At 39.3% G+C, this 26,025-nt stretch overlaps 1 protein-coding gene across 1 annotated transcript; it reads left to right on the top strand.

The window, feature by feature from the left end:
- The first annotated feature begins 219 nt into the window (after positions 1–219).
- Positions 220–24,549, top strand: LOC103696431 (sucrose nonfermenting 4-like protein). Its single transcript, XM_008778056.4, has 13 exons — positions 220–610; positions 735–822; positions 2,955–3,137; positions 3,287–3,421; positions 3,496–3,555; positions 4,756–4,845; positions 15,333–15,467; positions 17,229–17,373; positions 17,462–17,635; positions 22,523–22,586; positions 23,440–23,509; positions 24,033–24,132; positions 24,251–24,549. Exons 1-13 carry the CDS (start codon positions 543–545, stop codon positions 24,340–24,342), a joined length of 1,404 nt encoding a protein of 467 aa, XP_008776278.1. The 5' UTR covers positions 220–542; the 3' UTR covers positions 24,343–24,549.
- Positions 24,550–26,025: the final 1,476 nt, after the last annotated feature.

The following is a 26,025-nucleotide window of genomic DNA, read 5'->3' as shown; positions in this document are numbered from 1 at the left end:
CCTCTAGGCTCTGGCTCGAGTTCCACGTGTGAGTACGTTCTATCTGATACCACTCCGACTACTAGAGGTTCAAGAATATCCAAGCAGTGGCCCCCCCCCCCCCCCCCCCCCCCATGGTTCACCCGCGGCACTTTCACCCGTGTGCCGCGGTAAAAGCTGCTTCAACAATACATATATGTATGTATAGATATAAACACTTCCGTTTCTTTTTCATTTTATTGTTTTCTTTTACCGCGCGATTCACCCGGGATCGTTCCCTCCACCCGGGCGGAGACTTCTATACTACCCAAAGACCATTGCTTGAGCTTTTTCTTCGAGAATCTCTTCTAATTCTGTCGTTTACGCTCCCTGCTCACTACAACTTTAGGGTTTAAGGGATGTAATTTTTATAAATTTTTCAATTAGTTTAGGGTTTTTCTCTTTTCCGGCTTCCTTTTGTCTATTTTGGAGACGGGATCGGATGGTCGCGGGGGTCCTTGGCTGAAGCTTGGAGGGGGTCGAATCTGGTGGCTGGCGAGGCCGTGTCTCCGGTGGAGTGGGGGATGGTTCTGACGAGGCTTGCTTGGCCCTACGGAGGGCACCATGTCTTCATTTGCGGTTCTTTCTTAAGGTTCCTCTTTTGTTTCGTCCCCTTTTCCTTTTCCCTTCCCTTCGTTTTTCTTTTTTATTTTATTATTGCTCTTGGGCGGCATTGGAATATTAAGAAACTGAAATTTTGATGATGATTTTTATAGATGGATTGATCCTCGGCCAATGATGCTCGTGGATGGATCGCTTACAGAGTTTCAGGCGTTTTTTGATCTTCCACCAGGAGCTTACCAGGTACTGATACGAAATCTTATAGCTTTGCAGCAAATTTTTAATTGTATTTATGCATCCATCTTTTTTCTTTCTTTTTATTTTGTTGTGGAGTGGTACGGAGTTTTTGGAAAGATTCAGTTTTTTTTCTTTCGGGAATCTGGTCAATGATAACTAAGAGATATCACTACTACTTCTGATATTCATGTGAGTTCTAAGGGGGCAGAGACTTGCATCGCGGAATTAAGTAGCTAGAGTGTGGTTGGTGTGGATGATCCACTAAAAGAAGAAAGGGAAGACTGCTTGTGCAGGCCGAGGGCTTGGAAAGTTTGCCATATTGGAAGTCAGGGATGAAGATATGACAACTTATCAGAATTTATTTGATCATGCATCTCATCATCTGGTATTAGGCATGATCAGATGGAGAGGACAACTTCTGCTTTAAGGGGAATTATGTGGAAATGGGTGAAAGACAGCAGGGAGGGAACCTTACTTCTGTATTGCATTCTGTTTGATATGCTACAAAAATGATAGCAGATGTCTTGAATTCACTGTCAATTTCATTTTGTGCAGTAGAGGTATTTGAGCCACCACCAAGATTTGAACCCTGGACCTCTCCCACGTGCAATCCCATAGAAGAGGGGTGCCAACTAGTAGAGCTAACAACTGTTGGCAATTCACAGTCAATTTCATGCTTGCATGATTCTTACTTCCAATATGAATCATCAAAACTGACATGCAGAGAGTTCCTAAATTCCTATGAACCATGAATGCACCATCCTGTGCATCTCATAGAACACCATCATTGGTCACCCACCTTCTACAGTTTCTTCTCCATTGTGTATATCTGTTTATCAAAAGATCAAAAAAAAAAAAAGACGCTTTGTTAGAAAGCTTTAGAGAAATGAACCACTCATATAACACTAATAGTAACCAAAAGAGATCCATGACGTGCTGAATGTCATGCAAAAGTTTGTGTATAAGAGGGCAGAAGTTGATACCATCACATTGTGGGAACAAATACGATGAGCTCTAAGAAGGTGAGCCTACCTCGCTTCCTTTAGTCATCTGTAAGGACTTTGCCACTAGCCACAAGTTCGTTAAAGGGCAAAACCTTGTAGACCCATCAAACCTTTCATGTGCATTGGTTAGAATATAGGCACAGGAAAGATGTGGGGACTGTGGAAGGATAATTAAGTTGGCACATCTGTTTTAACTTCCATAATGATCTAAGGACTCTAATGCTCCCTCTCTGAGACAGGAAGAACTGTCCATGACATAGATAACAATGCTGCACATTCTGTTGAGTCAAATGGTCCAAAGAGAAGATACATTCTGCTTATGAAAATAGACTACTTCTATTTCTTTAGACTTTTACATTCTTATACTGCGTTAATCTACCAATGTCAGAGAGTTTTGTAAGTAGGATAGACATATATATTTTATTAGAATAACACAATGTCATGACTCCTCTCACTGAAGACACATTTCAGAGCATAATATTCTTTTGAAAACTATATTTTGTCTTATAAATAATATTTCAATAATAGAAATTATGGGCTTGATAGAGTAAATAGTCTTGTTCTTCCACTTTTGAACATTGTATATTCATATTTGGTATATAGAGGGTTCCGCTCACTGACAAGCAACCCGGTCCCATTGATGCTTGCATTTTTGCTCCAATAGGTACTTGCACAAAATTCTCTTTCAATCAAAGGTTAATCAGTTTAAGTAGTTGATGCTTAAAACATTCATGGAATATATTTGACTATAGATGGGTGAGTAGGTAGCAGCTGTAGAATCAGAGGAAAACATGGGCAATTTTGATATTTTACAAGACTTTGTGATTGGTTGGAATCAGTTTGGTGATTTCCTTCCTAACTGATTGAGACAACAATTGGTTATTGGTATATGAAAATTATGCTGTTTTATTTCATTTTTGAGCAATACAATGGTTATTTGCCTCCACTTGAGATTGCACTTGGAACCTCTCCTATGTAGAGTTGGGTGCCAACCAGCTGAGTTAACCACTGTTGGTGGTATATGAAAATTATTGTTGTTTGGCTTTACTTTTATAGACCATGTGTGCATAATTATCTATTTACTTATGTTTCCATGGTCATCAATTTTTGATATGGTCTTTTGGTGGATGTCAGTACCGTTTTCTGGTTGATGGTATATGGAGGTTTGATGAACAGAAACCATGTCTTAGTGATGAATATGGGACGGTGAACAATGTCATATTTGTAGAAGAACCCAGCGTTTCGCATGCAGCACCGCCCCATGAACTTTATGTTCCCAGAAACAGGGAAGTGGTTGATGGCAATTCTTTGTACACAGTATGTTCCCATGTTTTGCCTATCTTATTAGCAAACTCTTCCCTATTTTTTTGCTAGTTGTCAAATAATTTCAGTATATTGAAATATTCATGTTCCTTTTAGTCTATTAGTGCCTGCAATTGTTATGTAATTTCTTCTGTGTCAACCAGGCCTCACTGCCAACCCACATGCCCCTAGACCCCTTACTTCAGACCTCAGATGCCGCAATACAGGTTTCCCGTGATTCGGTGTCCAGACTCTTATCAGCACAAACCATATATGACATCATTCCCTCCTCAAGCAAGGTATGAATATTTAGCCTTTCCAATAATTGTTTATGCCTCGATTTAATTAACTATATGATATTGTAAGTTTGCAGATCCCCATCATGGATGTTAAATTGCCTGTGAAACAGGCATTCCATATCATGTATGAAGAAGTAAGTGTGCCAATTCAAATTATAAGCCTTTGCTATATTAATATGGTTTCTTATTGGATGATGTCTGTCTGTGTTTGTAAGAAGTGCTGACAATCTTCCCATTTTGGTCCATTCTGCATATTTTGACAAGGTTTGGTTGTGAGGTTTTATGCGCCCACTTTAATGGTTTTAATCTGACTACCATAAATATCTTGAGTTCAATTATAATATTTCTTGACTGATGTTATACCTTAGTCCAAATCCGTGGCGTGCCAATCAAATTGATAATCCCAACATAATGTTCATTGTTCAGTGTGAGCATGTTTAAACATCAAATATTTGGACGTGTTGCCTATGTGTCAACCACTCAAACAATAAATGACTACGAAATAATAATGATATAGATGGTTTATTCAAACCTTTCTCTCTCTCTCTCTCTCTCTCTCTCTCGCTCTATGTCTCTTGTGCGGCCACATGCATGGGGGAGATTTGCTTCCTTGCTTCTGCACTTGAACTTATGGTTCAGTTACTTGCGTGATGCAACCTAGATGATGGCCATGCAGGATTTGTGGGTTATTCTTTTTCTCTGAACCATACAGCGATGGTTTGGAGAGGATAAGGTGCCTTGAATTGGTGTTGCTGATCAGAAAAAAACAGATAACAAAGGAAAAGGAGGGAGGGAGTATATAGACCAAGTGGGCAACTCAAGTGACATAATATTATTTATTTAGGGCAAACCTGTTAAATGTGACCTGCTCCACGCCCATGGTCATTGTTCCTTTAAAGTTTTTCCTGTATGTAAAGGCAGCAACATCCAGATCCTTTTGCATTGTATTCTTGCCATTGGTTGCCTACCTGTTGCAAGCTGTTCTCTCTTAGCTAAGGCATCCAGTAATCATATTCTACTTCTGAGGGGAATTCACGCTAGCTGATACGAGGAATTTTTATAATTTCCTACTTATGATCAGCTTTTTGTTGTCCTTCTTGTTTTCAAATAAAGTGTTTTCTTAAACTTAATTTTTAGATTGTTCTTGAGTTTCTATGGTGTAAATATGGCAATTAACGAAATAATTCTCTCTTGGAAACTGCATAATCCACTGGCATTTGTTGCTTTTTATTTGTTTTGGTTTTCTTGCATCAGGTTCACATAATTAACAGTCTATCTTTCTTTTATTTGCTAGTGAGAAGTTTTAGTGTAATGAAATTCACACATCTTTACAGGGCCTGGCTGTTGTCCCTCTTTGGGATGACTGCAGAGCAAATGTAACAGGGATGTTAACTGCTTCTGACTTCATACTGATTCTAAGAGAGGTATTATTATCTCCTTGATCATTTCTCTTGATTGACATGATTATTAAAACAATGATCAATTTAAATACAATAATCTCTTTTATTTTATTTAACAATGATTTTTCTCCATTTCACATAATGATCACTTGTAAATGAATAGCAAGCCTGTAATCTTTTAGTTAAATGTAAAATACTTGTTGTTCTGGTCATTTGCATTTGGTAAGCTATCTGCTAATTTTCAGTGTGTTAGTGTGCTCTGGTCCTTTTTACAGTTTGCAAATTAAAAGTGCAGGGTGAAAAAGATAAGGCAGTTGAAGTAGAGATGAGATAATATGGTTGTGGCTGACATATAAGCCTTCAGGTTTGCTGTGCAGCAAGGATAGGGGCAGTGAATTTCTGCAATCAAACATTTTATTGTAGAATAGCACCTCCTACTCTCAGAAGGAAAAGCTCACTTATATCTCCTTAATATCCCTCTCTGTGTAGCAAAAACTTTTCAGTTGGCTTTTGGTATTACATTTTCATCTTCCCCGCTTTGTTTCATTTGCTGTTTTCACTTTTGGCATAGAAACTGAGATAGTGGTGTTTTTCTGGAGGTTTCAGTTGGGCGGGTTCTTTGACTGTGTAAGAGAGAGAGAGGTATCTGCAACAAAATCTCAGAGAGGAATATGTCACATGGTTTTATTAAAAAATAAAAATTTGAGGAGGATGTGGGTTGTTTAGAGAAGACTAGAAAAGTAGGAAAGAGATGATTAGTTATTGGAGGAGGATGGAGAGGAAAAAGCCAAGTTCCTTTTCCAAAGCATTAAGGAGCAAGCACTCTTTAGGAGGCCCTCTTGGGTTTTGTGGCCTCTCTCTCTCTCTCTCTCCAAGTTCCCTGAGTTGACCTTGACTGCATTACTGATGATTCCTGTTCTAACTTGGAAAGAACATGGAATTTTAGATATGGTTTGATATGGGATAGAGGAATGAGATTGTTTGTCAATTCCTCAACCTCCCCCCCCCCCCCCCCCCCCCCCCCCCCGCCCCCCCGCGAACCCGGCCCCCGTCTCTCTCTCTCTCTCTCTTCCCTCTCTGTCTCTGTCTGTGTGTATCCATGAGTTGATTTAAGATTCCTATGTCTGTAAGTTCACTTGATCATTGAGCTTGGACTTAATCAAGGCTTTATATCCTCCTTTCTCTTTGGGTTGGATTTCAAAATCAAATTCAACCAATTGTGGATTAAATTACCGGCTATGTTTTGCACTATTACTATAAGGCAGCAATATTCATAACAGGTTTTTGATTGAAATCTTTGGCAACAAGTTGACATATACAAAGTTAAAGTGTTCACTGGAGTATCTAAAGATGGACATTTCTAATAGAGATGGTCCGATCATGATATGCTTAATGGTCGAGGACCTGGCTAGGGATAGACAATTTGATTATTGCAATTTTAATGGTGGAAGAAACAATGGCTGTTATAAATTGGTTCGAGACATGCTGGCAACTTAAGTTATATAAGAATTAGTTTAATTAATAAAAATGAAAGAGCAAAAGCATGTTAGCTATGTAGCATGTCCCACTTTTTGGTAATCGAAATTTGAAGTGCATTTAGATGCACCCCATGTGCTTTGAAGTAATGCTAAGATGTTGATGTTGGGTCAATGAACTACTAGTTGACTTGGGTATATTCATGGGATGCTTCATGTGCTATGTGATTCCATGAATTTTTTGCTCTAATAAAAGAAAGCAACCACGGTCTTGCCACTATTGTATGTGGCTCTCATGATGCAACTATGCATAATTCTACGAAGTTTCTCCACTTAAATTAAGATGCTACCAAATTGCATGCCTAGAGATTTGAAGCTATTGCCACTCCCATGTTTATCTATTTTGCTTGATTGCCAACTAAAAGACTTGCATTATGCCTAAATTAGATATTATGATGTATGAAAGCATCTAAGAGTTCTTTTTAGATATATCATCATTTGATATTTTGTCTGAAATATGAAACCAAAATTGAAAAGATTCAGCCTAGTCAGGACATATTTGAAAGTAATGGTGCTTTCAGAATTTGTGCTGGAACTGATATGTATAGGGCCAAATCTATGGTATATTCTATTTTTGTGCTAACCAAGGTCCATTGAACCTATAGTGGGTGCTGTACCGGTCAGTGATTAGTATAGTGCGGTACTTGTTCATATCGACCGACACATGGTTCATTGTGGCATATTGGTTCGGTACCTATACACCTTTTTTATTTTTATGTTTAATTTTTCATTTTTTGTTTTGAGGAATTATTTTAATGATTATGGTTATTTGAGTTACGATTTCAATGCTATTTTGATACTTTTTTATGTCATATTGTTCTCTATAGACTGTATGATTGATTAATGAAGGAAATTATAATATAATTGACAGAGAATGCATGGATACTTATAATTAAAAATACATAATCAAATTAATTTGAAGTATAAAATGTGTGCGGCATCTAGCTCCTCATGGAGTGACTATGTTGTTTGTAGATATTGGAATTTTAAAAAAAAAATGTCTAGGCCTGAGATCTGACTCTTAAGTCAAATAATGTGCCTAACCCTACATCCCATAATATGAGTCTCTTGGATAGCAACCCCGATACAGATCCCACATCTAATATTGAGCTGGCCATCCTATTTGAGGGAAGATCAAGGTAGCAAAATCAGATCCGTAATTTGGCTGAGATTATGGGGGGTAGTAGCCGCTCCAATATGATGTCTCAGAGTAGGAGATCCATATGAGTCATACCTTGGGGCATAATAGAATCCGACATACAATTCAGATCCAAATACATCCAAGGATCCTACTTTGCATGCTAGATCATTTGCAACAACAGCGTCATGTGTCAACCCACCTCTAGATGATCGTCTCCTGTGTATAATCATATTCTTGTGGGCTTTAGGTCATTTACCATGGTCGTTATCCTGTGTGGCATGAGTGAACTATAACTCATCAGTGATCAACCAAGACCATAAGACCGTGAGTTGTATGCATCCATGAAATGTTCACTACCACCTCCTTGCTACTAGATGCATCATCGCTCGAACTGTCATTATCATTATTGCTTGTGTCGTGATGTGATCCGGGTAATTGGTCCTTCGAGAGCTTGTTGGTCTCAACAAGTAGGTGAATAAGCTCCTCATCCACTCTCTCCAATAGTTAGTAATTCTCTTTCCTTTCCCTTTCCTATTGATCTGAGAAACAACTTTCTTTCCTTGGATGTCCCTAGCTGCCGCTTTGTTAGGTGGCTCGATTGGGCCCACCACCCTGATCCCTGACTAGACACGATATCATGGTGATATCTTAGTATCTCTATCAAATCTCGAGAAGAATATCTTGAACATAGGGCCTAGCGATGATGATCGGCTCCCACGTGACCCTTGTGGTTACTCAACTAGTTATGATTGTGGCATGTGTCATTTTGCTCACACCCACCTTAGCCTCCTTTGCTATGAAACTAGCCAACTGAGGAGATGATTTTGGCTCATCAAGCTCTGGCTGCTGCTATTGGCCCTCAAGCCAACCAATCATTGGATCCTCTGCATCATATACAAAATTATTGTGAAGTGGATCATCATACTTCAGCTTCACTTCTTGTCTGCACTTCAATCGGTCTTTTAGATTATAGTAGACGTATTACCAAATCATTTGATCGCTTTTGTGTTAGGCAGTTCCGTTGTTTGCTGTGAATTAGAGCGAAGGTTGACTAGTTGCCCCTCACAACCATTGGAGAAGACCGTCTGTAGGAGGATCTAGATTGCTAACCTATTGAGGCTTTTCGATGATAGTCCAAAGTGGAACCATCATTCAACTACAAATGCAATTAAGTAAATTGCATATTACACATTGTTTTTTAGAAAATATTAGATCAGGTATAGTCTGCAAGGTTTGCCGTTCTGGTCGGTACCGTACCGTACTAAACAATATCATATCATATTGGTACTGAACCGATGTATAGTCTTGTACCGTATCAACACTTGTTACGCCTCGCCTCTCGTACCGTATCACATACCGACACTATAGTAGAATGGTATTGGTATGGGGTTCTTTACTGAGATGGCGAACTTTGATGGTTAATATCCAAAAAAATACCTGGATTCATATTATCCTTGCTTGCCACAGCTACCCTTTGATTAAAGTTGTAGGTGCTTTTCTGACAAGCTTTAATTTGTGAAACATACATGACATATGATGTCAATGGTTTGCTTGAATTGAAAAATTAATGATCATGTGTCCTATTAAAATTAACTTACTTTCTTAAAACATTGGGCATCAATAAACGGATTAGGATCCATCTTATAAACGACATGGTGTGGAGCAGTCAGTAGGTCCTTATCCATGCCTATTCTTGTAACACTATATTGGAATTTTGGGTTGAGGTATTAGGCTGCCAAGATATTTTGTAATTGATTTAATTAATAAACAAATGATTGTATTTAGATTTTATTTGATATGCATAAACAAGTATTGAGTATTGCATTTGGATTTGCCTGCCTAATCTTAGCCTTAGTGGTTATCATCATATAATATAAGAAGCCTATCTAAGAGTACCTCTAGCTATCCATAGCCCTAAGCACTTGATATAGTAGTGTAATTGCCTTAATTATTCTCTCAGTCTGCTTCTAAAACTGTTGGCTTGTGACTAAGTCCTTCACGTGATTGCCGTCTGTGCCACTATGGGCATGTTTACTCTCCTGCTACTCGGCACTTACAAACATTTAACGCGGGCGTGCCTTCTTTTCAATATGGCTATTGAATGCAATGTAATGCTTAGGAAAGTAGGTGACTACTGGCCTCAATATCTCACCACCCTGTGCTTCCTCATGAAAAGGAAAACCCATGTATGGTTATATATGAATTTTGTAATGGCCTGGGTTGTCCTACCACCTACTTCACCCTACAAATCTTGCCAATGTTCATTAATACTAGGTCTATTTGCAATGGGCAGCATATGGGGTCCAGAAGATGTGTGGCTTTCTGATCATCAAAATATCTTTGGAGACCTTGTATAGTGGTCCATTATCTGATCCATTACTTGTTCCATCAAGTTGAGAATGTACTGGGAGTGCACCTTGTTCAAAGCATTAATTGACTTATGAAAGAATATCTTCTTATCACATGTCAAGAGATTAATGATGCTTGCCTGCTGGGCCTTGTCCGACCATCACATGTTAGAGTTACATTATAGGTGCCCTTGCTTTGGTAGAAGGTTATCCAACTTTCTATGTCCTTGTTATTATCAAGTAGCTTACCTATATGTTCTTCTATCTAGGAGGATCTACACCTTGACTGGCTCTCTGGATAAAGCTGTTAGTAGACCAATACTCGTTCTTTGCGGCATTTGCAGGGATGTGGTTGACATGGAATTAGGAACCAATAGCTCTCTGGTTGTCCTTTTTCTTATCTTTAATAAGCTTAGAATCAAATCTTTGTTGCTTTGAACTTTGCTGGGAAAGGTATATTGATCAAGGTCATGAATGATATCCCCTACCAGTATAACTCTTTGCATCTTTTCTTTCTTGTTGGCGAAGATCCCAAACATAGAAGCTATCTGGTTGCTATCTTCTCTAACAACCTCTTTAACTGTCTGGCTCCTCTTGTAGCCTGGATCTATTTTGATGGACCCAGAATTGGAACCTGCCTTGTACTGTGAGGGCCCAAATTGAGCCCTATGTTTGGCAACCTCCTCTTTCTACCACTAGCATTTAGGCTACCCTGTATGGTAGTCTAAATATGAGCCTCCATATCATCTAGATATGTTGCTTTATAATCTTTCAGATCTCTCGAATAATATGAAGGTGGCTCAGCTACTTGGTGCTTGATCTTTGCTTGTTTCTTAGCATTTTTTTCTTGCTTGTTGAAATCGACATAGTGCTTTTTGAACATCTGACGGATTTTCCATGGATATTTTTTACAAGTAGCCATGTCAGGGTAACGACTAGTTAGATGCTGCTTCAACCTCATCACTCTTCCCCTCAACTCTACATCGCAACACTTGCTCCTCTAGTGGTATCCACTCAAAACCATTAAACCATGGTCCCAAACTATACCATGCTCCTTATTCTCATTCCTTCCTAAATCCACATCTGCAAGCTTGGTGAACACACGACATATATTTTTAGTTAAACTAATAATTATTTAATTAATTACTTAAAATGAGATAACTTACATTGTAATACAAAAATGGTTGCATTACTTTGGAAATTACCCCTATATTATCTATACATAATGCTATTTTTAATAATAAATTAATTTTAAAATAATAAATTATTTTTTAATTATAACATATCTAGAAAATTAATTTTAGTCCATATTAATGTAAAATCTTACAACTGTACTATGCATATTTTTTTTAATCCATGGGTATGCACCAAGGTCCGCAATTTTGGTACTGGATACCGTATCGGTACTTTATCGGTTCAGTATGGTACAGTATGGTACGGTATATCTTTGTGCCGAAATAACTCTAACATTTTTTCTCAATTTTCATATCGGTATGCTTCGGTACGGGGCGGTATGCACCTCGGTACGGGCGATACGGAGCTTGTATCGACATGAAGGTATGTTTCGTACCTTTTTTTCCGATATAGTACGGTACACCCCATATTGGACGGTACGGGACGGTACGACAAATCTTGGTATGCACTAATCACTACTTTTTTTGAATGTATTTGAATTTAGGTTTAATTTTAGGCAGCCATAATTATGCTCAAATTTAAGTAAATTGCTATTAACTTGAGCTGGCAACTAGCATACATACCCTCAAACATGCTACCAATTTCTCAAAAAATTTATGAACATTATTTTATTTATTATATCTTTTAATCCATAAAGTATTTTTAATTTACAAAACTATCCGATCAACATAAAATTATGATTTCATCTTCATTACATAGATGATCCTCAGGTCTAGAGCATATTATGAAATAATGTCGAAATACAAAATTTTGGCCTGATCTCCCCACATTTTTTCCATTTTTGTCTATTTTTGGCATGAAAAAGGAAACAAAGAGGGGAATTGGAAGAGGGAATGGGATTATACCAAAGAAACCATCAATTTGGCCTCAAATCTAGCAAAAATGGAAGATTTTCTCTTGTCTTATTAAAAATATTGAAGAGGTGAGAAGGCACGGGAGGCCTTCTCCGCCTCCCCCTCTAAAGTATGGGCCCTGAACTATCCGAACTGCCCCAAATCGAGTAGAACCGGGTGGTTCTGCATGGTTCAGGTCAGTTCAAGCCGGTTTGAGGACTGCACCGACCTGATAGGTTGTCCCGTCCCAATAACCAACCAGTTCGAGTTGGTACACGTCGAACTGGATGGTTTGGGATGGTTCGACCATCTATGTAGGTAACCTTTTGTCGTTTCTTCATTTTTTTTAGATGTCGGGAAGCATTTTCTCTATGTTAGACATAGATTTAAATTTTGGAAAATTTTGGAATCATAGCATTGTCTGACTCTAAAGATATTTTGAGGACATGCAAATCTTTTGAAATAGGTTTGGCTAACTAGAGCTTGAATCTCTAAGACATCTCTATTATTTCATGTTACATTTAATGAAACAATGCGTTGTACTCTGATCCAAACATGATCTTTAGTAAATATAATTAATGTTTGAAGGTTATATGCATGGTCTGCCGAACCGGACCGTATCGGCCGGTACGGACCGGTCCGGCTTGGAATCGATTTTCGGACAGCGTGGAAACTGGTTCCAGCTATTTTCGGACCGATCTCGATTGGTACGCATACATACCGATCGCGTACTGGCTGGTACCGGTGCGAACCGGCCGGTTCGCACTAGTACATTTTTTTTTCGGTGGGAAAGCGCGCCTGGCCCTTTCAGCCATGCGTACCTCGGGTAGAGCACCCTGCACAGGCGCGGGGCCGCGCGCTTTCGCGCGGGCGTGCGTTTTTCCGTGTTGAGGACCCACGCAAGCAACGCCGAGGAAGCGCCAAGCCGAAAGAGGACCATGTGCCAACTGAAGGCCAAAGTGGCCAAATTATGTGTATTGTGGCCGACCGACCCTTTGCCAACCACGAGGTTCATCCACAACTTCGGCATTGCGTGGGATCAGACCGCGCGCTAGACCTTGCTCCATCAACCCAACGGGCACTCGGCCGAGAGGAGCAAGCCACACGGAGAGCCGTGCGTGTAGGATGGCGTGCACGGCACGGCCATGGCGGATGCACACCAAGCGCGCACCATGAACAGCACGGCCAAGCCCCGGCGCATGCCTACTACTAGCCTGGCATGGTTCAGCCGCGCTAGCAACTGGCCAGGCATGCCCAGGGGCTGGGCATAGGCCAGGCGTAGTTTGGCCGCAGGAACCTTGCCAGCTATAGTGCGGCGAGGTTCGGCTGCAAGAACCTCGGTAGCTACAGTAACCGCGCGCCAGCCCACCTGCGGCCGCCTGCTACAGTGCGGCGAGGTTTGGCTGCAAGAACCTCGCCAGCCAGAGTGACCGCGCACTAGCCAGCCCGCGCGCGCCCGCCTACTACTGTACAACGAGGTTCGGTCGGCCGCGCACCAGCCAGCCCGCGAGCACCTGCCTGCTACAGTACTGCGAGGTTCGGCTGACCAAACCTTGCCCGCTATAGTGCCCGCACGCCTGCGCTCGCCCGCACGCCCAAGTCCCAGTCCCTCCCGGACTGGGACTCTCCCAGCCGGGATGCGTGACCCGGTCTACCAGGACCTGCGTCCCGTGCGCCCAGTCCGCGAGATCCAAGCCGACCTAGCCTTCTATCACCCACCATCCAATGGCCAAAGGCCAAGTCAATATCCATTTGTGGGAGGACCTTTCTTGGGTGATTTTCAGTCATTGATCTCGTGCCAAATCGATGGAGAAGCCTTGGATCCATAGGAAGACAATTTGCCATGTTTATCTTAAGTGGGTTACTTAGTTTTGTCTAGGGTCTTAGCCTATAAATAGAGTTGTAAGAGGCCATTGTAGGACATTCTATGATCCATAAGTTGAGTCTTGTTTCTCATTGTTGAGAGTTCTTCGGCTGAAAGGCTTGGGCGGCATTGTGCCGATTTCGGTCTTGGGGTTAGGCCTTAAACTTGGGCTATTGAGGGGTTAGGCTTTCAATAGATTTCGGTCCTTAGATCTTGTGTTATAGGATTTAAGCTAGTGGTAGATACATCAATCTCCACTAGATTGGGCTAGGAAGGGATCTTTTCAATCCCTTGCTAGATTTATTTTGCTTTCATTGTTCTTGTTATTTGTTCTTCAATTTAGTGGAATAGAATTTAGTTTGCTTTCACTATTGATCTTTATATTGAGTTATTCCATCGGCGTTGCCTACAATCGGTTCATCATCAGTGTTTTTTGAAGGCGCACACAAGGAGCGCGAGAAAAGGGGCATGGTGAGGGGCTTTGGACCGTGAACCCCCATCACCCCGCCCTGCTCCATGCGCGGTTCCGTGCGTTGGGGAACCGCGCGCTGGTGCAGTTCCCATGCTGGGGAACCGTTCCCCGCTCTGCGACCCGCCGCGCGGTCTTATTTAATGCCACTTTGTGGCATTTATCCCGCGTGCGATTCCCCGCCCTGCATGCCCATGCGCCCGCCCGCTCGCTCGCTCGCGTGCGCCCTCGCGCGTCAGCTGGCGGCCGCGCGCCTAAGTCCCAATCCCTCCCGGACTGGGACTCTCCAAGCCGGGATGCACGACCCAGTCAACCGGGACACGCGTCCCGTGCGCCCAGTCCGCGAGATCCAAGCCGTCCCTAGCCCGCATGGGGCAGCGCGCTAACACGGGCTCATTAATGCCTATGCCACTCTGTAGCATTTATCCAAGCGTGGCCAAACCGTACTGTACCAAAACATAAAAAAAAAAAGCTTATCGCTAGTCCGGTACGAACCAAACCATACTGTACCGTTCCGGTAGGCGACCGGTACGCCTACCGGTATCGGTACCGCAGACCTTGGTTATATGATTCTTCAGTATGAGCTACTAAAACAATATATCCAAATGTCCTAAACAGCATAATCTACTTACCTACCGGTATCGGTACCGCAGACCTTGGTTATATGAATCTTCAGTACGAGCTACTAAAACAATATATCTAAATGTCCTAAACAGCATAATCTACTTAAAAATGATACCTAACTTATTATTCTTAGCTTATTAAGTTTTTTTGATAATATTTTTCCTATTTCTGTTTGTCATTTTATGTTTTATTTATATGTTTAACCAAGACAGCTTAAACTAGAGATAAAACCAATGAAAATGTTGCAATTGCTGATATTGGAGCTCATTTGATTCAGTTGAAACTGAACTGAGGTTTGACCCTCGATATGTCTATGCTTATAGGTTCTGGATTGTTTAAAAGTCCTAAAACAATGCTTCTGATTCTGTAGGTGTCTTGCACAATAAGTTATCATCTAATATTGGCATTGGTTATTTCATAATGCATTCAGATTTGCAATCTCACTCTCTCTCCCTCTCTTCCCTGAGCTTGCATTCAGTTCACTTCTTACTTTCCATATGCAGTTGCACAGCAGTGTTCGGGTTCTAGCTAATGAAGAGCTTGAAATGCATACAGTTTCTGCTTGGAAAGAAGGGAAACTCCAGATATATGGAATGTCTACTGGACCTCTGATATTACGTAGAAGGCCTCTGATATCTGTAGGGTTCTGCTTTACTAGAACTTTTTAGTATTGTTGTAATTTTTGAGTGGTACTGGCTGCTTTTTATTATTATTTCATGAAAATGTCTGCATCCATTTCTTCCTTTTATGTTACTAGCATAAGAGCATATGCAAATGCATTTTAGAAACAAAAAAAAAAAAATGAGACCATCAAAATTCCAAATAAATTTGGTGGAGTAGAGTTTGGAGACAGACAGGATTGTTTAAAGATAAGCAGGGGAGAGTTAAGTAAACAACTGGACATTAGTTTTCCAAAACTTACGTTAATATATGCATTATAATATTTTCTTTAAATAAAGTTTACATAAAAAGCCACTGGTGATGTTAATAAAAAAAGTGACGGACACATGGGCTCAACTATTGCTTTTTAATATTGTACAGATAAGAGACACTATTGAACAAAAAATTTAACACCTTGTGGAGAAACTGATGGGAGTGCTTGTTATGACTCTATTGGTTCAACAACTCAGTACTTATGTTGATTGTGGACCAATGCTCCCATACAAGATACACAAACATGCAGTATGAAGGTATGATATATGCAGTCATGGTGCCCACATTGTTAAACAGGATCTATAATGCGCCCCTTATAATGGATCAATGTTTTAGGTTTGCTTAACAAGAGGTATCATCCTTGTATTGTGTGACAGTTCCATAGGTAAGATAGTTCTGTTCAAAGTTTGTGCTTTTGAAGGAGTACCAGCTAAGGTTGTTTGTCTAATTTAGTGTTTAACTTAAATTTCAAAATTTGACAAATGCTACTTGATTTGTTTCATTTACTATTGGAAAGACTGGAATGTCAACAATCTAGATAGCTATTATTTTTTCGAAGAGAGTTGTAGATTAGGAGGTTTTTATCACTCAAATTCATTTCTTGAAGATTGTGTATAATATGTCTCTTTTCTAAGAAGATATAAGTCACTGAAAAAGATGTGAAAACTGATAGTGGGATTTCATTAGTGGTCTTCTAGCCCGATAAAAATTAGGCAGTTGAAAAGCTTGACCAATAAATAAAATAGCATAAGAAGGAAGCAAGTGACAACCTCGGAAAAGTATTGAAGGCTACACAGGAGTGATAAACATGCTGCATGCTGACAAAACAGCTTATATGCAGATAATTTGGCTATTGTCAGGATATGGATTAAACATAGATAAAATGACGAGCAACCAGAGGATACTGGATGAGATTATGAAGAACTTGCTATCTTAGGATGAAGCTTCATCAAGGCAGAGGCACCACTAGGATCTAGGAGTTTTTTTTTTTTTTTCCTTTTTCTTTTTGAGATCATAAATACTTCTATGAATAATGACAACCTCAAGGCCTTAGATGTAGTAAGTGCAGTGGGACGCTAAAGTTCAAAATAGCACTAGAGGTACTCATTTGAGAAGCTCTCATGCTAACACCATCATCGGTATAATATCGCTGATGATAGGAGGGTGGTGTGCCATGGGGAAATCTCTCTGTTATGTGGTTGCTGGTGATAAAACTCTCATGGGCTACATTGTGGGGACTCAAGCAGAACTCTTGAGTACTTGGGGTGTGGTGTGACGCTTACTAGATCTTCCCACTGATGTTTCCTTTAGACAATATCTTTGGCCAAATTTAAACTCAAAGAAAGGCTTCTGCTGTCTGTTAGACCACGGTTTATGACATAAAGTGGATTTGTCTTCTTGTCCATTATCCATTTTGAGTTCTGTTATTTATTGTTGCTTTTCTTACATCTCTATTTCTTTTGGAGGTCTTGGATGATGATCTTCTGAACGATGTGGCTCTCAAGATTGTTCACAGTGAGATATCTGCAGTTCCTATACTTAGATCTTTGTTGCAAGATGGGTCATCCATGCCATTACTAAATCTTGCAAGCCTTCCTGGAATATTAAAATGTACAGCAATTTAGCCCCTCTTATCTCCCTCTTTAAAACCCACATATGTGATGTTTTTTAGCGCATTTTGACATCATCAATTGTTCAGTTATCTGCACACGTTTTGGAGAGTATATCGGATCTTTGCCACTACTACAGTATCAGATTTTCAGGATCCCAATAGGCACATGGATGCCAAATACTGGAAGGGGTAGTGTACGTCAACTAGCAATATTGCAACGAAATGCACCTTTAAGTTCTGCTCTTGATTTGCTACTAGAAGGTACTTGTTTCATTTGGGCTTCTGTATGTGTTTAATTGTACATAGAAGCTTGTTTGACTTATTATTTTGAATATAACAATGCTGATTTATCCCCCTCACCCCTTCTATTCAAAAACACAGCTTCTGATGTTGAAATTATGGAATAGAAAAAATCTAAACATTGATGTAACTATGTAGGATAGTATTCCAAGATTGCAATTTTTTTGCTTGGATTTGCTCTATGAACTTGAAGCCTGTAAGATAAAATTCTAAAAACTTCCTGTCAAACTACCCCTTTCTAGTGCTTTTCTAAAATTCAATGCCGACTGTATTGAAAACCTTGCATATAAGTATGCCACATATTGTGCTTGTCCACCATGCTAGTTTGTAATAATTCGCTAATACATTAGATTGTTTTTTGGCCATCAAGAATTGATGTCCTTTGTGGTTCGATGTATCACATAGCATCAGCCAAGAAACTTAAATTAGATCTAACTATAGAATTCTATGACAAATATTGGCATAAATGGCAAAAATGAGAATGTACAACCATATGTTAGCTTAGATTGTATTACTTTCTACTATAGAATTCGCTAATACATTAGATTGTTTTTTGGCCATCAAGAATTGATGTCCTTTGTGGTTCGATGTATCACATAGCATCAGCCAAGAAACTTAAATTAGATCTAACTTTAGAATTCTATGACAAATATTGGCATAAATGGCAAAAATGAGAATGTACAACCATATGTTAGCTTAGATTGTATTACTTTCTACTAGTGCTGATGACATATTGTAAGTTGTAAGATATGAATTTATCTGAAAAGACCCACGCAAATCAAATCATACATTACGAAGAAATATATCATCTTACACAACTTATGAAAAATCATTTTATGTTGTTAATTACATGACTAAATTGCATATTCCACCATATTAGTAGCTCTAAAAATGCCTGAAGTATCGAGTGAAGATATTGCATTTTTTAACTAATTCCATCATATCTAAGCGGTAATAGTTCAAATCAACTTGTCACATGGTAAGCAACAACCGGATACTTCCTGAGCTATCACTGTGCTACATTGAATTTATTATCACAAAACAAAATATTACGGAAAGGTATTGCTGCTTAGAATGCTCAAGTTTTATAACCAAAATTTGAGAATTTTATTTTTTTTTTGTTGCCTAACGATGCAACTCAATAGGGGGGGTGGTGAATTGGGTTCTCAAAAATTTTACAATTATATGCAGTGGAAAAACAACCTTTTAAAGTGTAAGTGAAGTGTTCTATGACAAGTATATGCAACTAAGAAATTAAAAGAATGAATGCAGCATATAAAAAGATCAAAAGTGCAATAAACACCAAGTTTTATAGTGGTTCGGTGTCAAATTCAGCACTTATGTCCACTCCCAAAGATATCATTCTTGGGAATTTCACTATAATCTACCTCAAGATTACATCTCGATTGTTTTTGCTAGGCTCACAATCAAACCCAGTTGATTTTCATGGGAAATCAACCAAAACCAACCCAATCACAGCCTTCTTTATCCAATTTCAGGCTTGGATAGGGCTTTCCTCAAGTTTTAGGCATGTTGAAACTTGCCCTCAATAAAAACAGATTACAATAAGTTTTTCGGCGTAGGTGAAAATAGAAGCGTAGATCCCTTCTTCAACGTTGCACAAGCTTGTGCAAGGAGTTCAGGTGAGGACTACTTGGTGATCTTGATCCTTTTTCGCTTTGGCTTGGGACTAGAGGAGAAGGAATCAATCTTTTCTAGGAAACAAGAAAGTTACACAGCTTCTTAATGAGCAAAATGAACAATCATTGAAGCTCAAGTTGAATCCTGTGGAGGCTCGTCTTCAATGCTTAGAAGCTTCACTTGAATGCTTAATTAATGTTTTCCAAGAGTGAGGGAATGTAAGCTTTAAATGCTCTCTTGAATATCACTTGATGTCCCTCAGTATCTCGTTTCTCTTTCTTAATTATTCTTCTCCAAGTTGTTTGGAATGCATTTATATCTCAACGAGTTGTTGGAGAGCTGTTTCAACTATTGGAGGGGTGAAACGAGCTGTTAGAGAAGAAATTTCCATTCTGCACTTACAGAAAAACTAACTGTTGGAACTATTTCATGTAGAGGAGTTGACTCGTAGTCTTCTGGGGTTGACTTGTGGAAGACTCAGGTCGACTCGTGAGGATTTTGGGTCGACTCCTGAAATGGATGTTTTCCATTGCTTTCTATCTTTCTCCTATGGCTATTCTAGGGTCGACTTGGTAGTTCTTGGGGTCGGCTCTTGATCGGCAGGGATCGACTTTTGTGTTGCTTGGTTCGACTCGTGGAATGCCCATTTTTCACTATGTTCTCTTTCACCCTATGGCAGATTTGGGGTCAATTTGTGTGTTGCTAGGGTTGACTCTTGGAGATGCGCTAGTCCTTTCCAGCATGCCGGGCTAGACTCCCGAGACCTTAAATTTTAATGCTCACTTGTTTGGCCTTGTGGTCTTCTAGGGTTCGGCTCTACTCATCTTGGGGTTGACTCCTCAACTATAGAACTCCACAAGATCTTGTGAAATCTTCTCCAAACTTAATCACTTAAGGATCAATTTTTACTTCCTGTACACAACCTTAAATACTTGAAGAACACATGATTCGTGAACTTGAACTCAAATGTTTTGTACTCATTAAAATTAAACCTTTAGTTTAACACTTACCTTTTTAACTGTTCTGAGATGCTAACATGTTAAGAAGAACAAGTGTTCATGGACCTAAATATAGAATCTTGATTTCAGTATCACTGTTTTGAACAACTTCCTATAAATTGGATGGACTGTGGACATGGCTGATTAGTGATTAACATTGCAGAAAAACCACCTCCAAGCTTCTTACAGGACTCTATTTGAGATATATATGTATTTATTTTTTAAAATTGGGTCTAATAAGCTTTCAGTGTCTTGCTATGAAACATAAATACACATATGCATGCATTATAAGTATTGACTTTTTTTTTGTAGCTTACTAACCAATTCAGTGCCTACTAATAGAAATTTCTTCCCAAGTGTACATGCAGTTGATTGGTGAACCTTATGGTTTGTCATCGAATTTATATGATGTGTCAAGTCCATCGTGTATATTTAGAATACGCACCAGTTCTTCAATTGATATCATAGCTTACCAACTAATACAATGCCTGCTTATAGAGATTTCATCCTGAAGGGGACTCCTAGATGATTGGTGAACCTTTAGGGTTCATGGAGTCTGTTTCATGTTCAATCATGCATATTTATAATATAAACCAGTTCTTCAACTGATATGCTGGATAGTGTATTGCAAAACTTCAAGGGGCATTTCCATTTAGATATGGAGTCTGTTTCGTGTCTCAAGCCCACTCGTGCATATTTATATTAAGAACCAGTTCTTCAATTGATATTTTGATAGCATATTGCAAAACTTCAAGGGACATTTCCCATTTAGATAGGATGTTATACTGGAAGAATTGCTTTTGGCGATCAGATCATTTCTCTTTTTTTCTCCATGTTAAATCTAGTTAATTTATAAGGACCCTCCCTGCTTAACTTTAGAGAGCTATCTTCAAAAATTGACAGGAAGACACCAACTTTTCCTTCAATATCAATATGCCTTTTCTTCAGCAGATTTCAAACCTTCTAATGCTTGATATTTGACTGACAGTATTATTGCCTTTGTACCATTATCTGTACATTCTTTAACCTGCATGTCATCTTAATGTTTGCTTAGTTATGGATATATCCTTTGATATTTAATCAAATGCTAGTTGTGTCAACATATTCTTGTACATGTTATAATACGTCATGCTATTGATGTTTGCAGAATCTTGACTTTTAAAGGAAAGAATCCATCAAAATATGATGTGTTCCTTTATTTATTTATTTATGCTACCTTGATCTGACTTATTTAATCACATACATAAAAGATTCTAGGAATGTTGTTACTAGATACAGATGGCTTAAGGGAATTAAGAGATACAGTTTGGTGGATGATTGTGATTTTAGGTCAATTTATCTTCTGGATTAACTCTGCGATATTAACTTATCTCTCACTAAAGGTTTGATGGATCAAATTATTCGTCTGTTGGTCATATATATCTATGCATGTATGCCACTGCTTCCTGAATTATTGGAGTATCTGAGACCCTGTATTGGTGTCCAAAACTGAGCCATACTTGCATATAATGAGCATAGATCTCAGAGCTAATGCCATATTGTTAATAAGTAATCTATGCTATGGCAAATGTCGAAATGTTTTCTTGATTAAACATCACGTCGGTTAAAATTGATGGAGCTCAAATGCTTTCACCATGTGCACGTGCATTTACTACAGTGATAATGGATTTTGTTCAGAATAGTCTAGCTCTTCAATCTCTTAAGATTACTTCATTAGTAGGCCTTTTAGATACAAATTTTATGCCCCTTAAGCAGTTTTGCAAATCTTTGGATAATTATCAAAGAACCATCAGATAATAACTCTGGGATTTCATTTGCCGGACAATTTTAATTTCCTTCAACAAAATGAAGGTAAAGAATCACGCTGTACAAGGTCCAAAAGCTCAAAACCAGACTTTGTTGGCAAATTTGTTTGGAACTTTTTTCAGGCTTTAGCCAAGCTTCCGACCTGCAGATTCTTTCTCAAGCTTTTGTAGATTTCTGAAAAGTATGACCCCTTTAGAAGTCTCTATTACCTGCTTTCTTTTATCAATTAAATTGTAGCAAGTTATATGTTGATTTAATTGGGGAATGGACTGCGTATAAGATTCTCTTTCCATTCATGTTCCTTTGCCTCTATTGCCAACTAACATTTGCCATTCAGTAGGCATGCCCTTAAAGTCATATTCCCTCTGTACTGTACTAATTCTCTACCTTTTTTTGGGTTCAGCTGGAGTAAGTTCTATTCCGATTGTTGATGACCATGGATCATTAATCGATGTATACTCTCGCAGGTATCTTCTGTATCCACATGTACCTATTCTTAATCCTTTTTTATGGGTTGTAGCTTTTAAACTTTTGGTAGTTGATAATATTATATAATTGGATAGAAGCTTTCAATTGAGCAATGGCAGTTTAGAGGTGGTTCGTGCAATAAACTATCTGGGTAAATTACCTTGCTAACAGCTCACTATATGCTAGCACTTGCTTTTCTCTTTGTTGTGAACTGTAGCTCTTCAAATGCCATGAATACTCTTTTTGGTGGGTGGCTGTGCAAATAATTAGGTGGCTACTTGCATTTGCACATGGTTCAGTGTATCTGTCATGCAGATTCAAGAACATAGCTACCAAGTTGGTACATAGTATTACAGTGATACAAGAAAATACTGTGCAAGGAGAAAAGCACAACTCGTTGTTATTCGGAAAATGGGAAATGCATGGTAATGCAACAAAAACACAAGAAAAACCATTATCTACATGTTACCTAACCTTATCTTCTGATTTGATGCTGTGCTGCTCCAAAATATTTCCCATGTGTTTCGTTTTGGAATCATACCAGATCGGATCCTTTACTTTCTTTGCCGTGGATAAATAACTAAGTACATAGGAAATTATGCACTTTTTTGAATTTAATATGTCTTTGGTGGCCTATTAATTATGTACTTTTGGACTCATTGCCACTGTTTGGGAGGCTCAATTTTCTATGCTTGAGCTTGAAATGTGTTTCATTAATCTTCTGTGCTTGAGTTCATCAACCTTTTAAAAGCAATTTTAAGGATGGCAAAATATTCCATGATTATTATGCATCTCCATTTCTCCAATTCTATGTGATCTATAAAGAAGTGAATGTGGTTTTTTGTCATGCAGTGACATTATGGCTTTAGCAAAAGATGATATGTATGCTCGCATTCAGCTTGATCAAATGACCATGGAACAAGTAAGTCTACACTTTTTGCTTGTTTATGCATTCATTATCATTTATCCATATCTACCTCTTCTATCATTTGGGTAACTAGGCTAAATTATACTCAGGTTGATATCTCGCCTTTTTCAAATAATACCGAGACTAGCTTCTCTCTAGTGCTAAGATGGTACCGTAATTCAGATGAATTGTTTAGCTTTATAATAAATTAGTCACGTAACAGCGACCTGTCTCTTCATGGAAATGAATTAGATCTCTTTATTTACATGAGTATTCCTTTATGGAACACTTCAAGCACATATTGCAATCATATTCAGTTTTGAATTCGTAGTGAACCGGTCTTAAAATCACACTGGGTTCTGTAATATTGGTGTACACCATGGTGATATATATCCAAATCTTCCACATAACTCTACAAAAACAAAAATGAGGAATCTGGATAATTTTTCTATATTCAAATCAGATTTGTAGTAATAAAATCAGGCTGTTTTCCCTTTTCCCTGAGTTGATGATGTCACTCCACTGCATCTGGTTTCAGGCCTTGGAACAAGTATACCAGGCAAATGGCCGCAGACGATGCCACACTTGTTTGCGTTCAACTTCTTTCGGTGAGATTTTGGAGCTACTATCTGATCCAGGTACCTGTCGGAGAATCTATATTGGCACACAGGAAATGCACAAGTATGCACACACACACACAACATTCATGAGATCATAGAAGTCTCAGATGAGGTAACATGTCTTCTCCCTTACCAGGGGTACGGCGGCTTGTTGTCATTGATCCCAGAACAAGATTGGTGGAAGGCATGATATCATTGAGAGATGTATTCACATTTCTTCTAGGCTGATGTCTCCCTATATCCCTACATCTCGAAAATTAGAATTTTGTCTAGTAACATTGAATCAATTAATAATAAAGAAATATTTAAGCTAAGAATTTGTGCTAGCAGCTTATAGCTATACGGATTGTTATCGAGTTCCTCACAACATGATGTGTACCAAATTAAGTATCCTTAAGGTAAAATGCAGAGTTTGTCTTCTCTTAATGTCAAAAATCTAATGTCAAATTGTTGGGTGAGAGAGCTTCAGAAACATGAAAGACTGTTGCTGAAATGGAACCATCTGGCCAAGCACTATATTAAGTTGTTCGACTTTGAGGAGGACGCAGAGATTGCTCTCTTGGGGTTGCCAAATGCTTCAAGATCTTATAAAAGAGGTCCAGAGCCACTTTGGTGGTGGAGAGGGACCCCTTTTCCAGCACCTCAAGAATTGCTGCCGTGCCCCGGCTCTCCGCAATGATGGCTGCTACAGAGTTGAGACTGCCATCATCCTTGAGCAAAGTATCAAGTGCCATTAGTGCAGCTTTTGAGTCACTAGATGCTAGCTCACTCACCACTGCTGCACTGGTGGAAGCACTATGCATGTTGGAGCAAGCAGAGCTATGGACAGAGCAGAGGCTTTGATGCAGTGCTGTAGTGGAGGAACCCCACCATGACTTGAGCTGGAGTGAGCTGCATGAATAATAAGCGTTGTGCCTCATCCGCCATTATTGTAGTGGTTGCGTTGGCTGGATGGCTGGATCGGGATGGATGGCACAGAACCATGGCCGCCCGCCGCTTGGTGCGGGGGCTGCTCTTGGAGAGTACAGGGACGAGCAATGGATTGAGCTTGCATCTGAACACTTGCCTTTGGAGCTCAAGCTTGCTTGGCTTGGTGTAGCATAGCAGGCTACAAGGTCATATTGTTTGGAGGCTATTTCCTAGAAATTGCTGATAGTTGTATTATTGTAAATGTAAACTAAACAAGAAAGAAATTTGGAACGTATGCCTGCTGGAATAAGGTATGTGAAGGCACTATCCTAGGAACAAATTTTTTCCTTTCATGCAGGCATATGATAAGATTGTCCCAAGGTACAACAAACTGCACTCAGCCTAAATCCTCCTATCACGACCATAATTGCATGGAGGTATGACCCAAACAACTCCTCAGCAAGAGAAAGCGGAGAAAAAGGGCAAAAGAAAAAAAATTAGGAAAGGAGAATTAGAGAATAGAGTATGGGAAATAGGCTCAAAACAGGCTAACTCAGAGGTTCACTAACTCACGCAAGGCTTTTTGTCTTGTCTCAAGACTGACTTTGGAGCCTCCATATAGGCTCGATCGAAGTAAACTCTACAGGGGCCCTTAAAGGTCTCAAACGACTCTCCCTACACAGGCCTTAATGGCCTGTTTGTGTTGGCACTTCACAAGTCAGCCCGATAACATGTGTGCGAAAGACCAGCAACGTACACTTTATGGTGCGCGAGTAACTTGAGAGCTAACCAAATTCAAATTCAAGTTTAAACTCAATTTTAAAATCAGTAAATTAAACTATCTGTCAAAAGTTTTGAAATACTATCGCTTACATTATAGATATGTAGTCAAATATGAATTAAATCTGATTGGGGCATGTTGCAAAACATACTAGCCACACATGTATACATGAATGTGATTATCACCCAACACCCCTAAAACCCAACTAGGATTGGAATTAC

This window comes from Phoenix dactylifera, chromosome 10 (genome assembly GCF_009389715.1).
Source record: "Phoenix dactylifera cultivar Barhee BC4 chromosome 10, palm_55x_up_171113_PBpolish2nd_filt_p, whole genome shotgun sequence".
NCBI classification, from domain to species: Eukaryota; Viridiplantae; Streptophyta; class Magnoliopsida; order Arecales; family Arecaceae; genus Phoenix; species Phoenix dactylifera.
This window is presented reverse-complemented; position numbering and strand designations above follow the sequence as displayed.

What these genes read in the sequence shown, in the direction of transcription:
- LOC103696431 (XM_008778056.4), top strand. Translation starts at nt 543, where the DNA reads ATGGTTCTGACGAGGCTTGCTTGGCCCTACGGAGGGCACCATGTCTTC. An exon ending in ATGGCAATTCTTTGTACACA is followed by an intron (nt 3,138 to 3,286) that starts GTATGTTCCCAT and finishes TGTGTCAACCAG; the next exon opens with GCCTCACTGCCAACCCACAT. An exon ending in GGAGCTACTATCTGATCCAG is followed by an intron (nt 24,133 to 24,250) that starts GTACCTGTCGGA and finishes CTCCCTTACCAG; the next exon opens with GGGTACGGCGGCTTGTTGTC.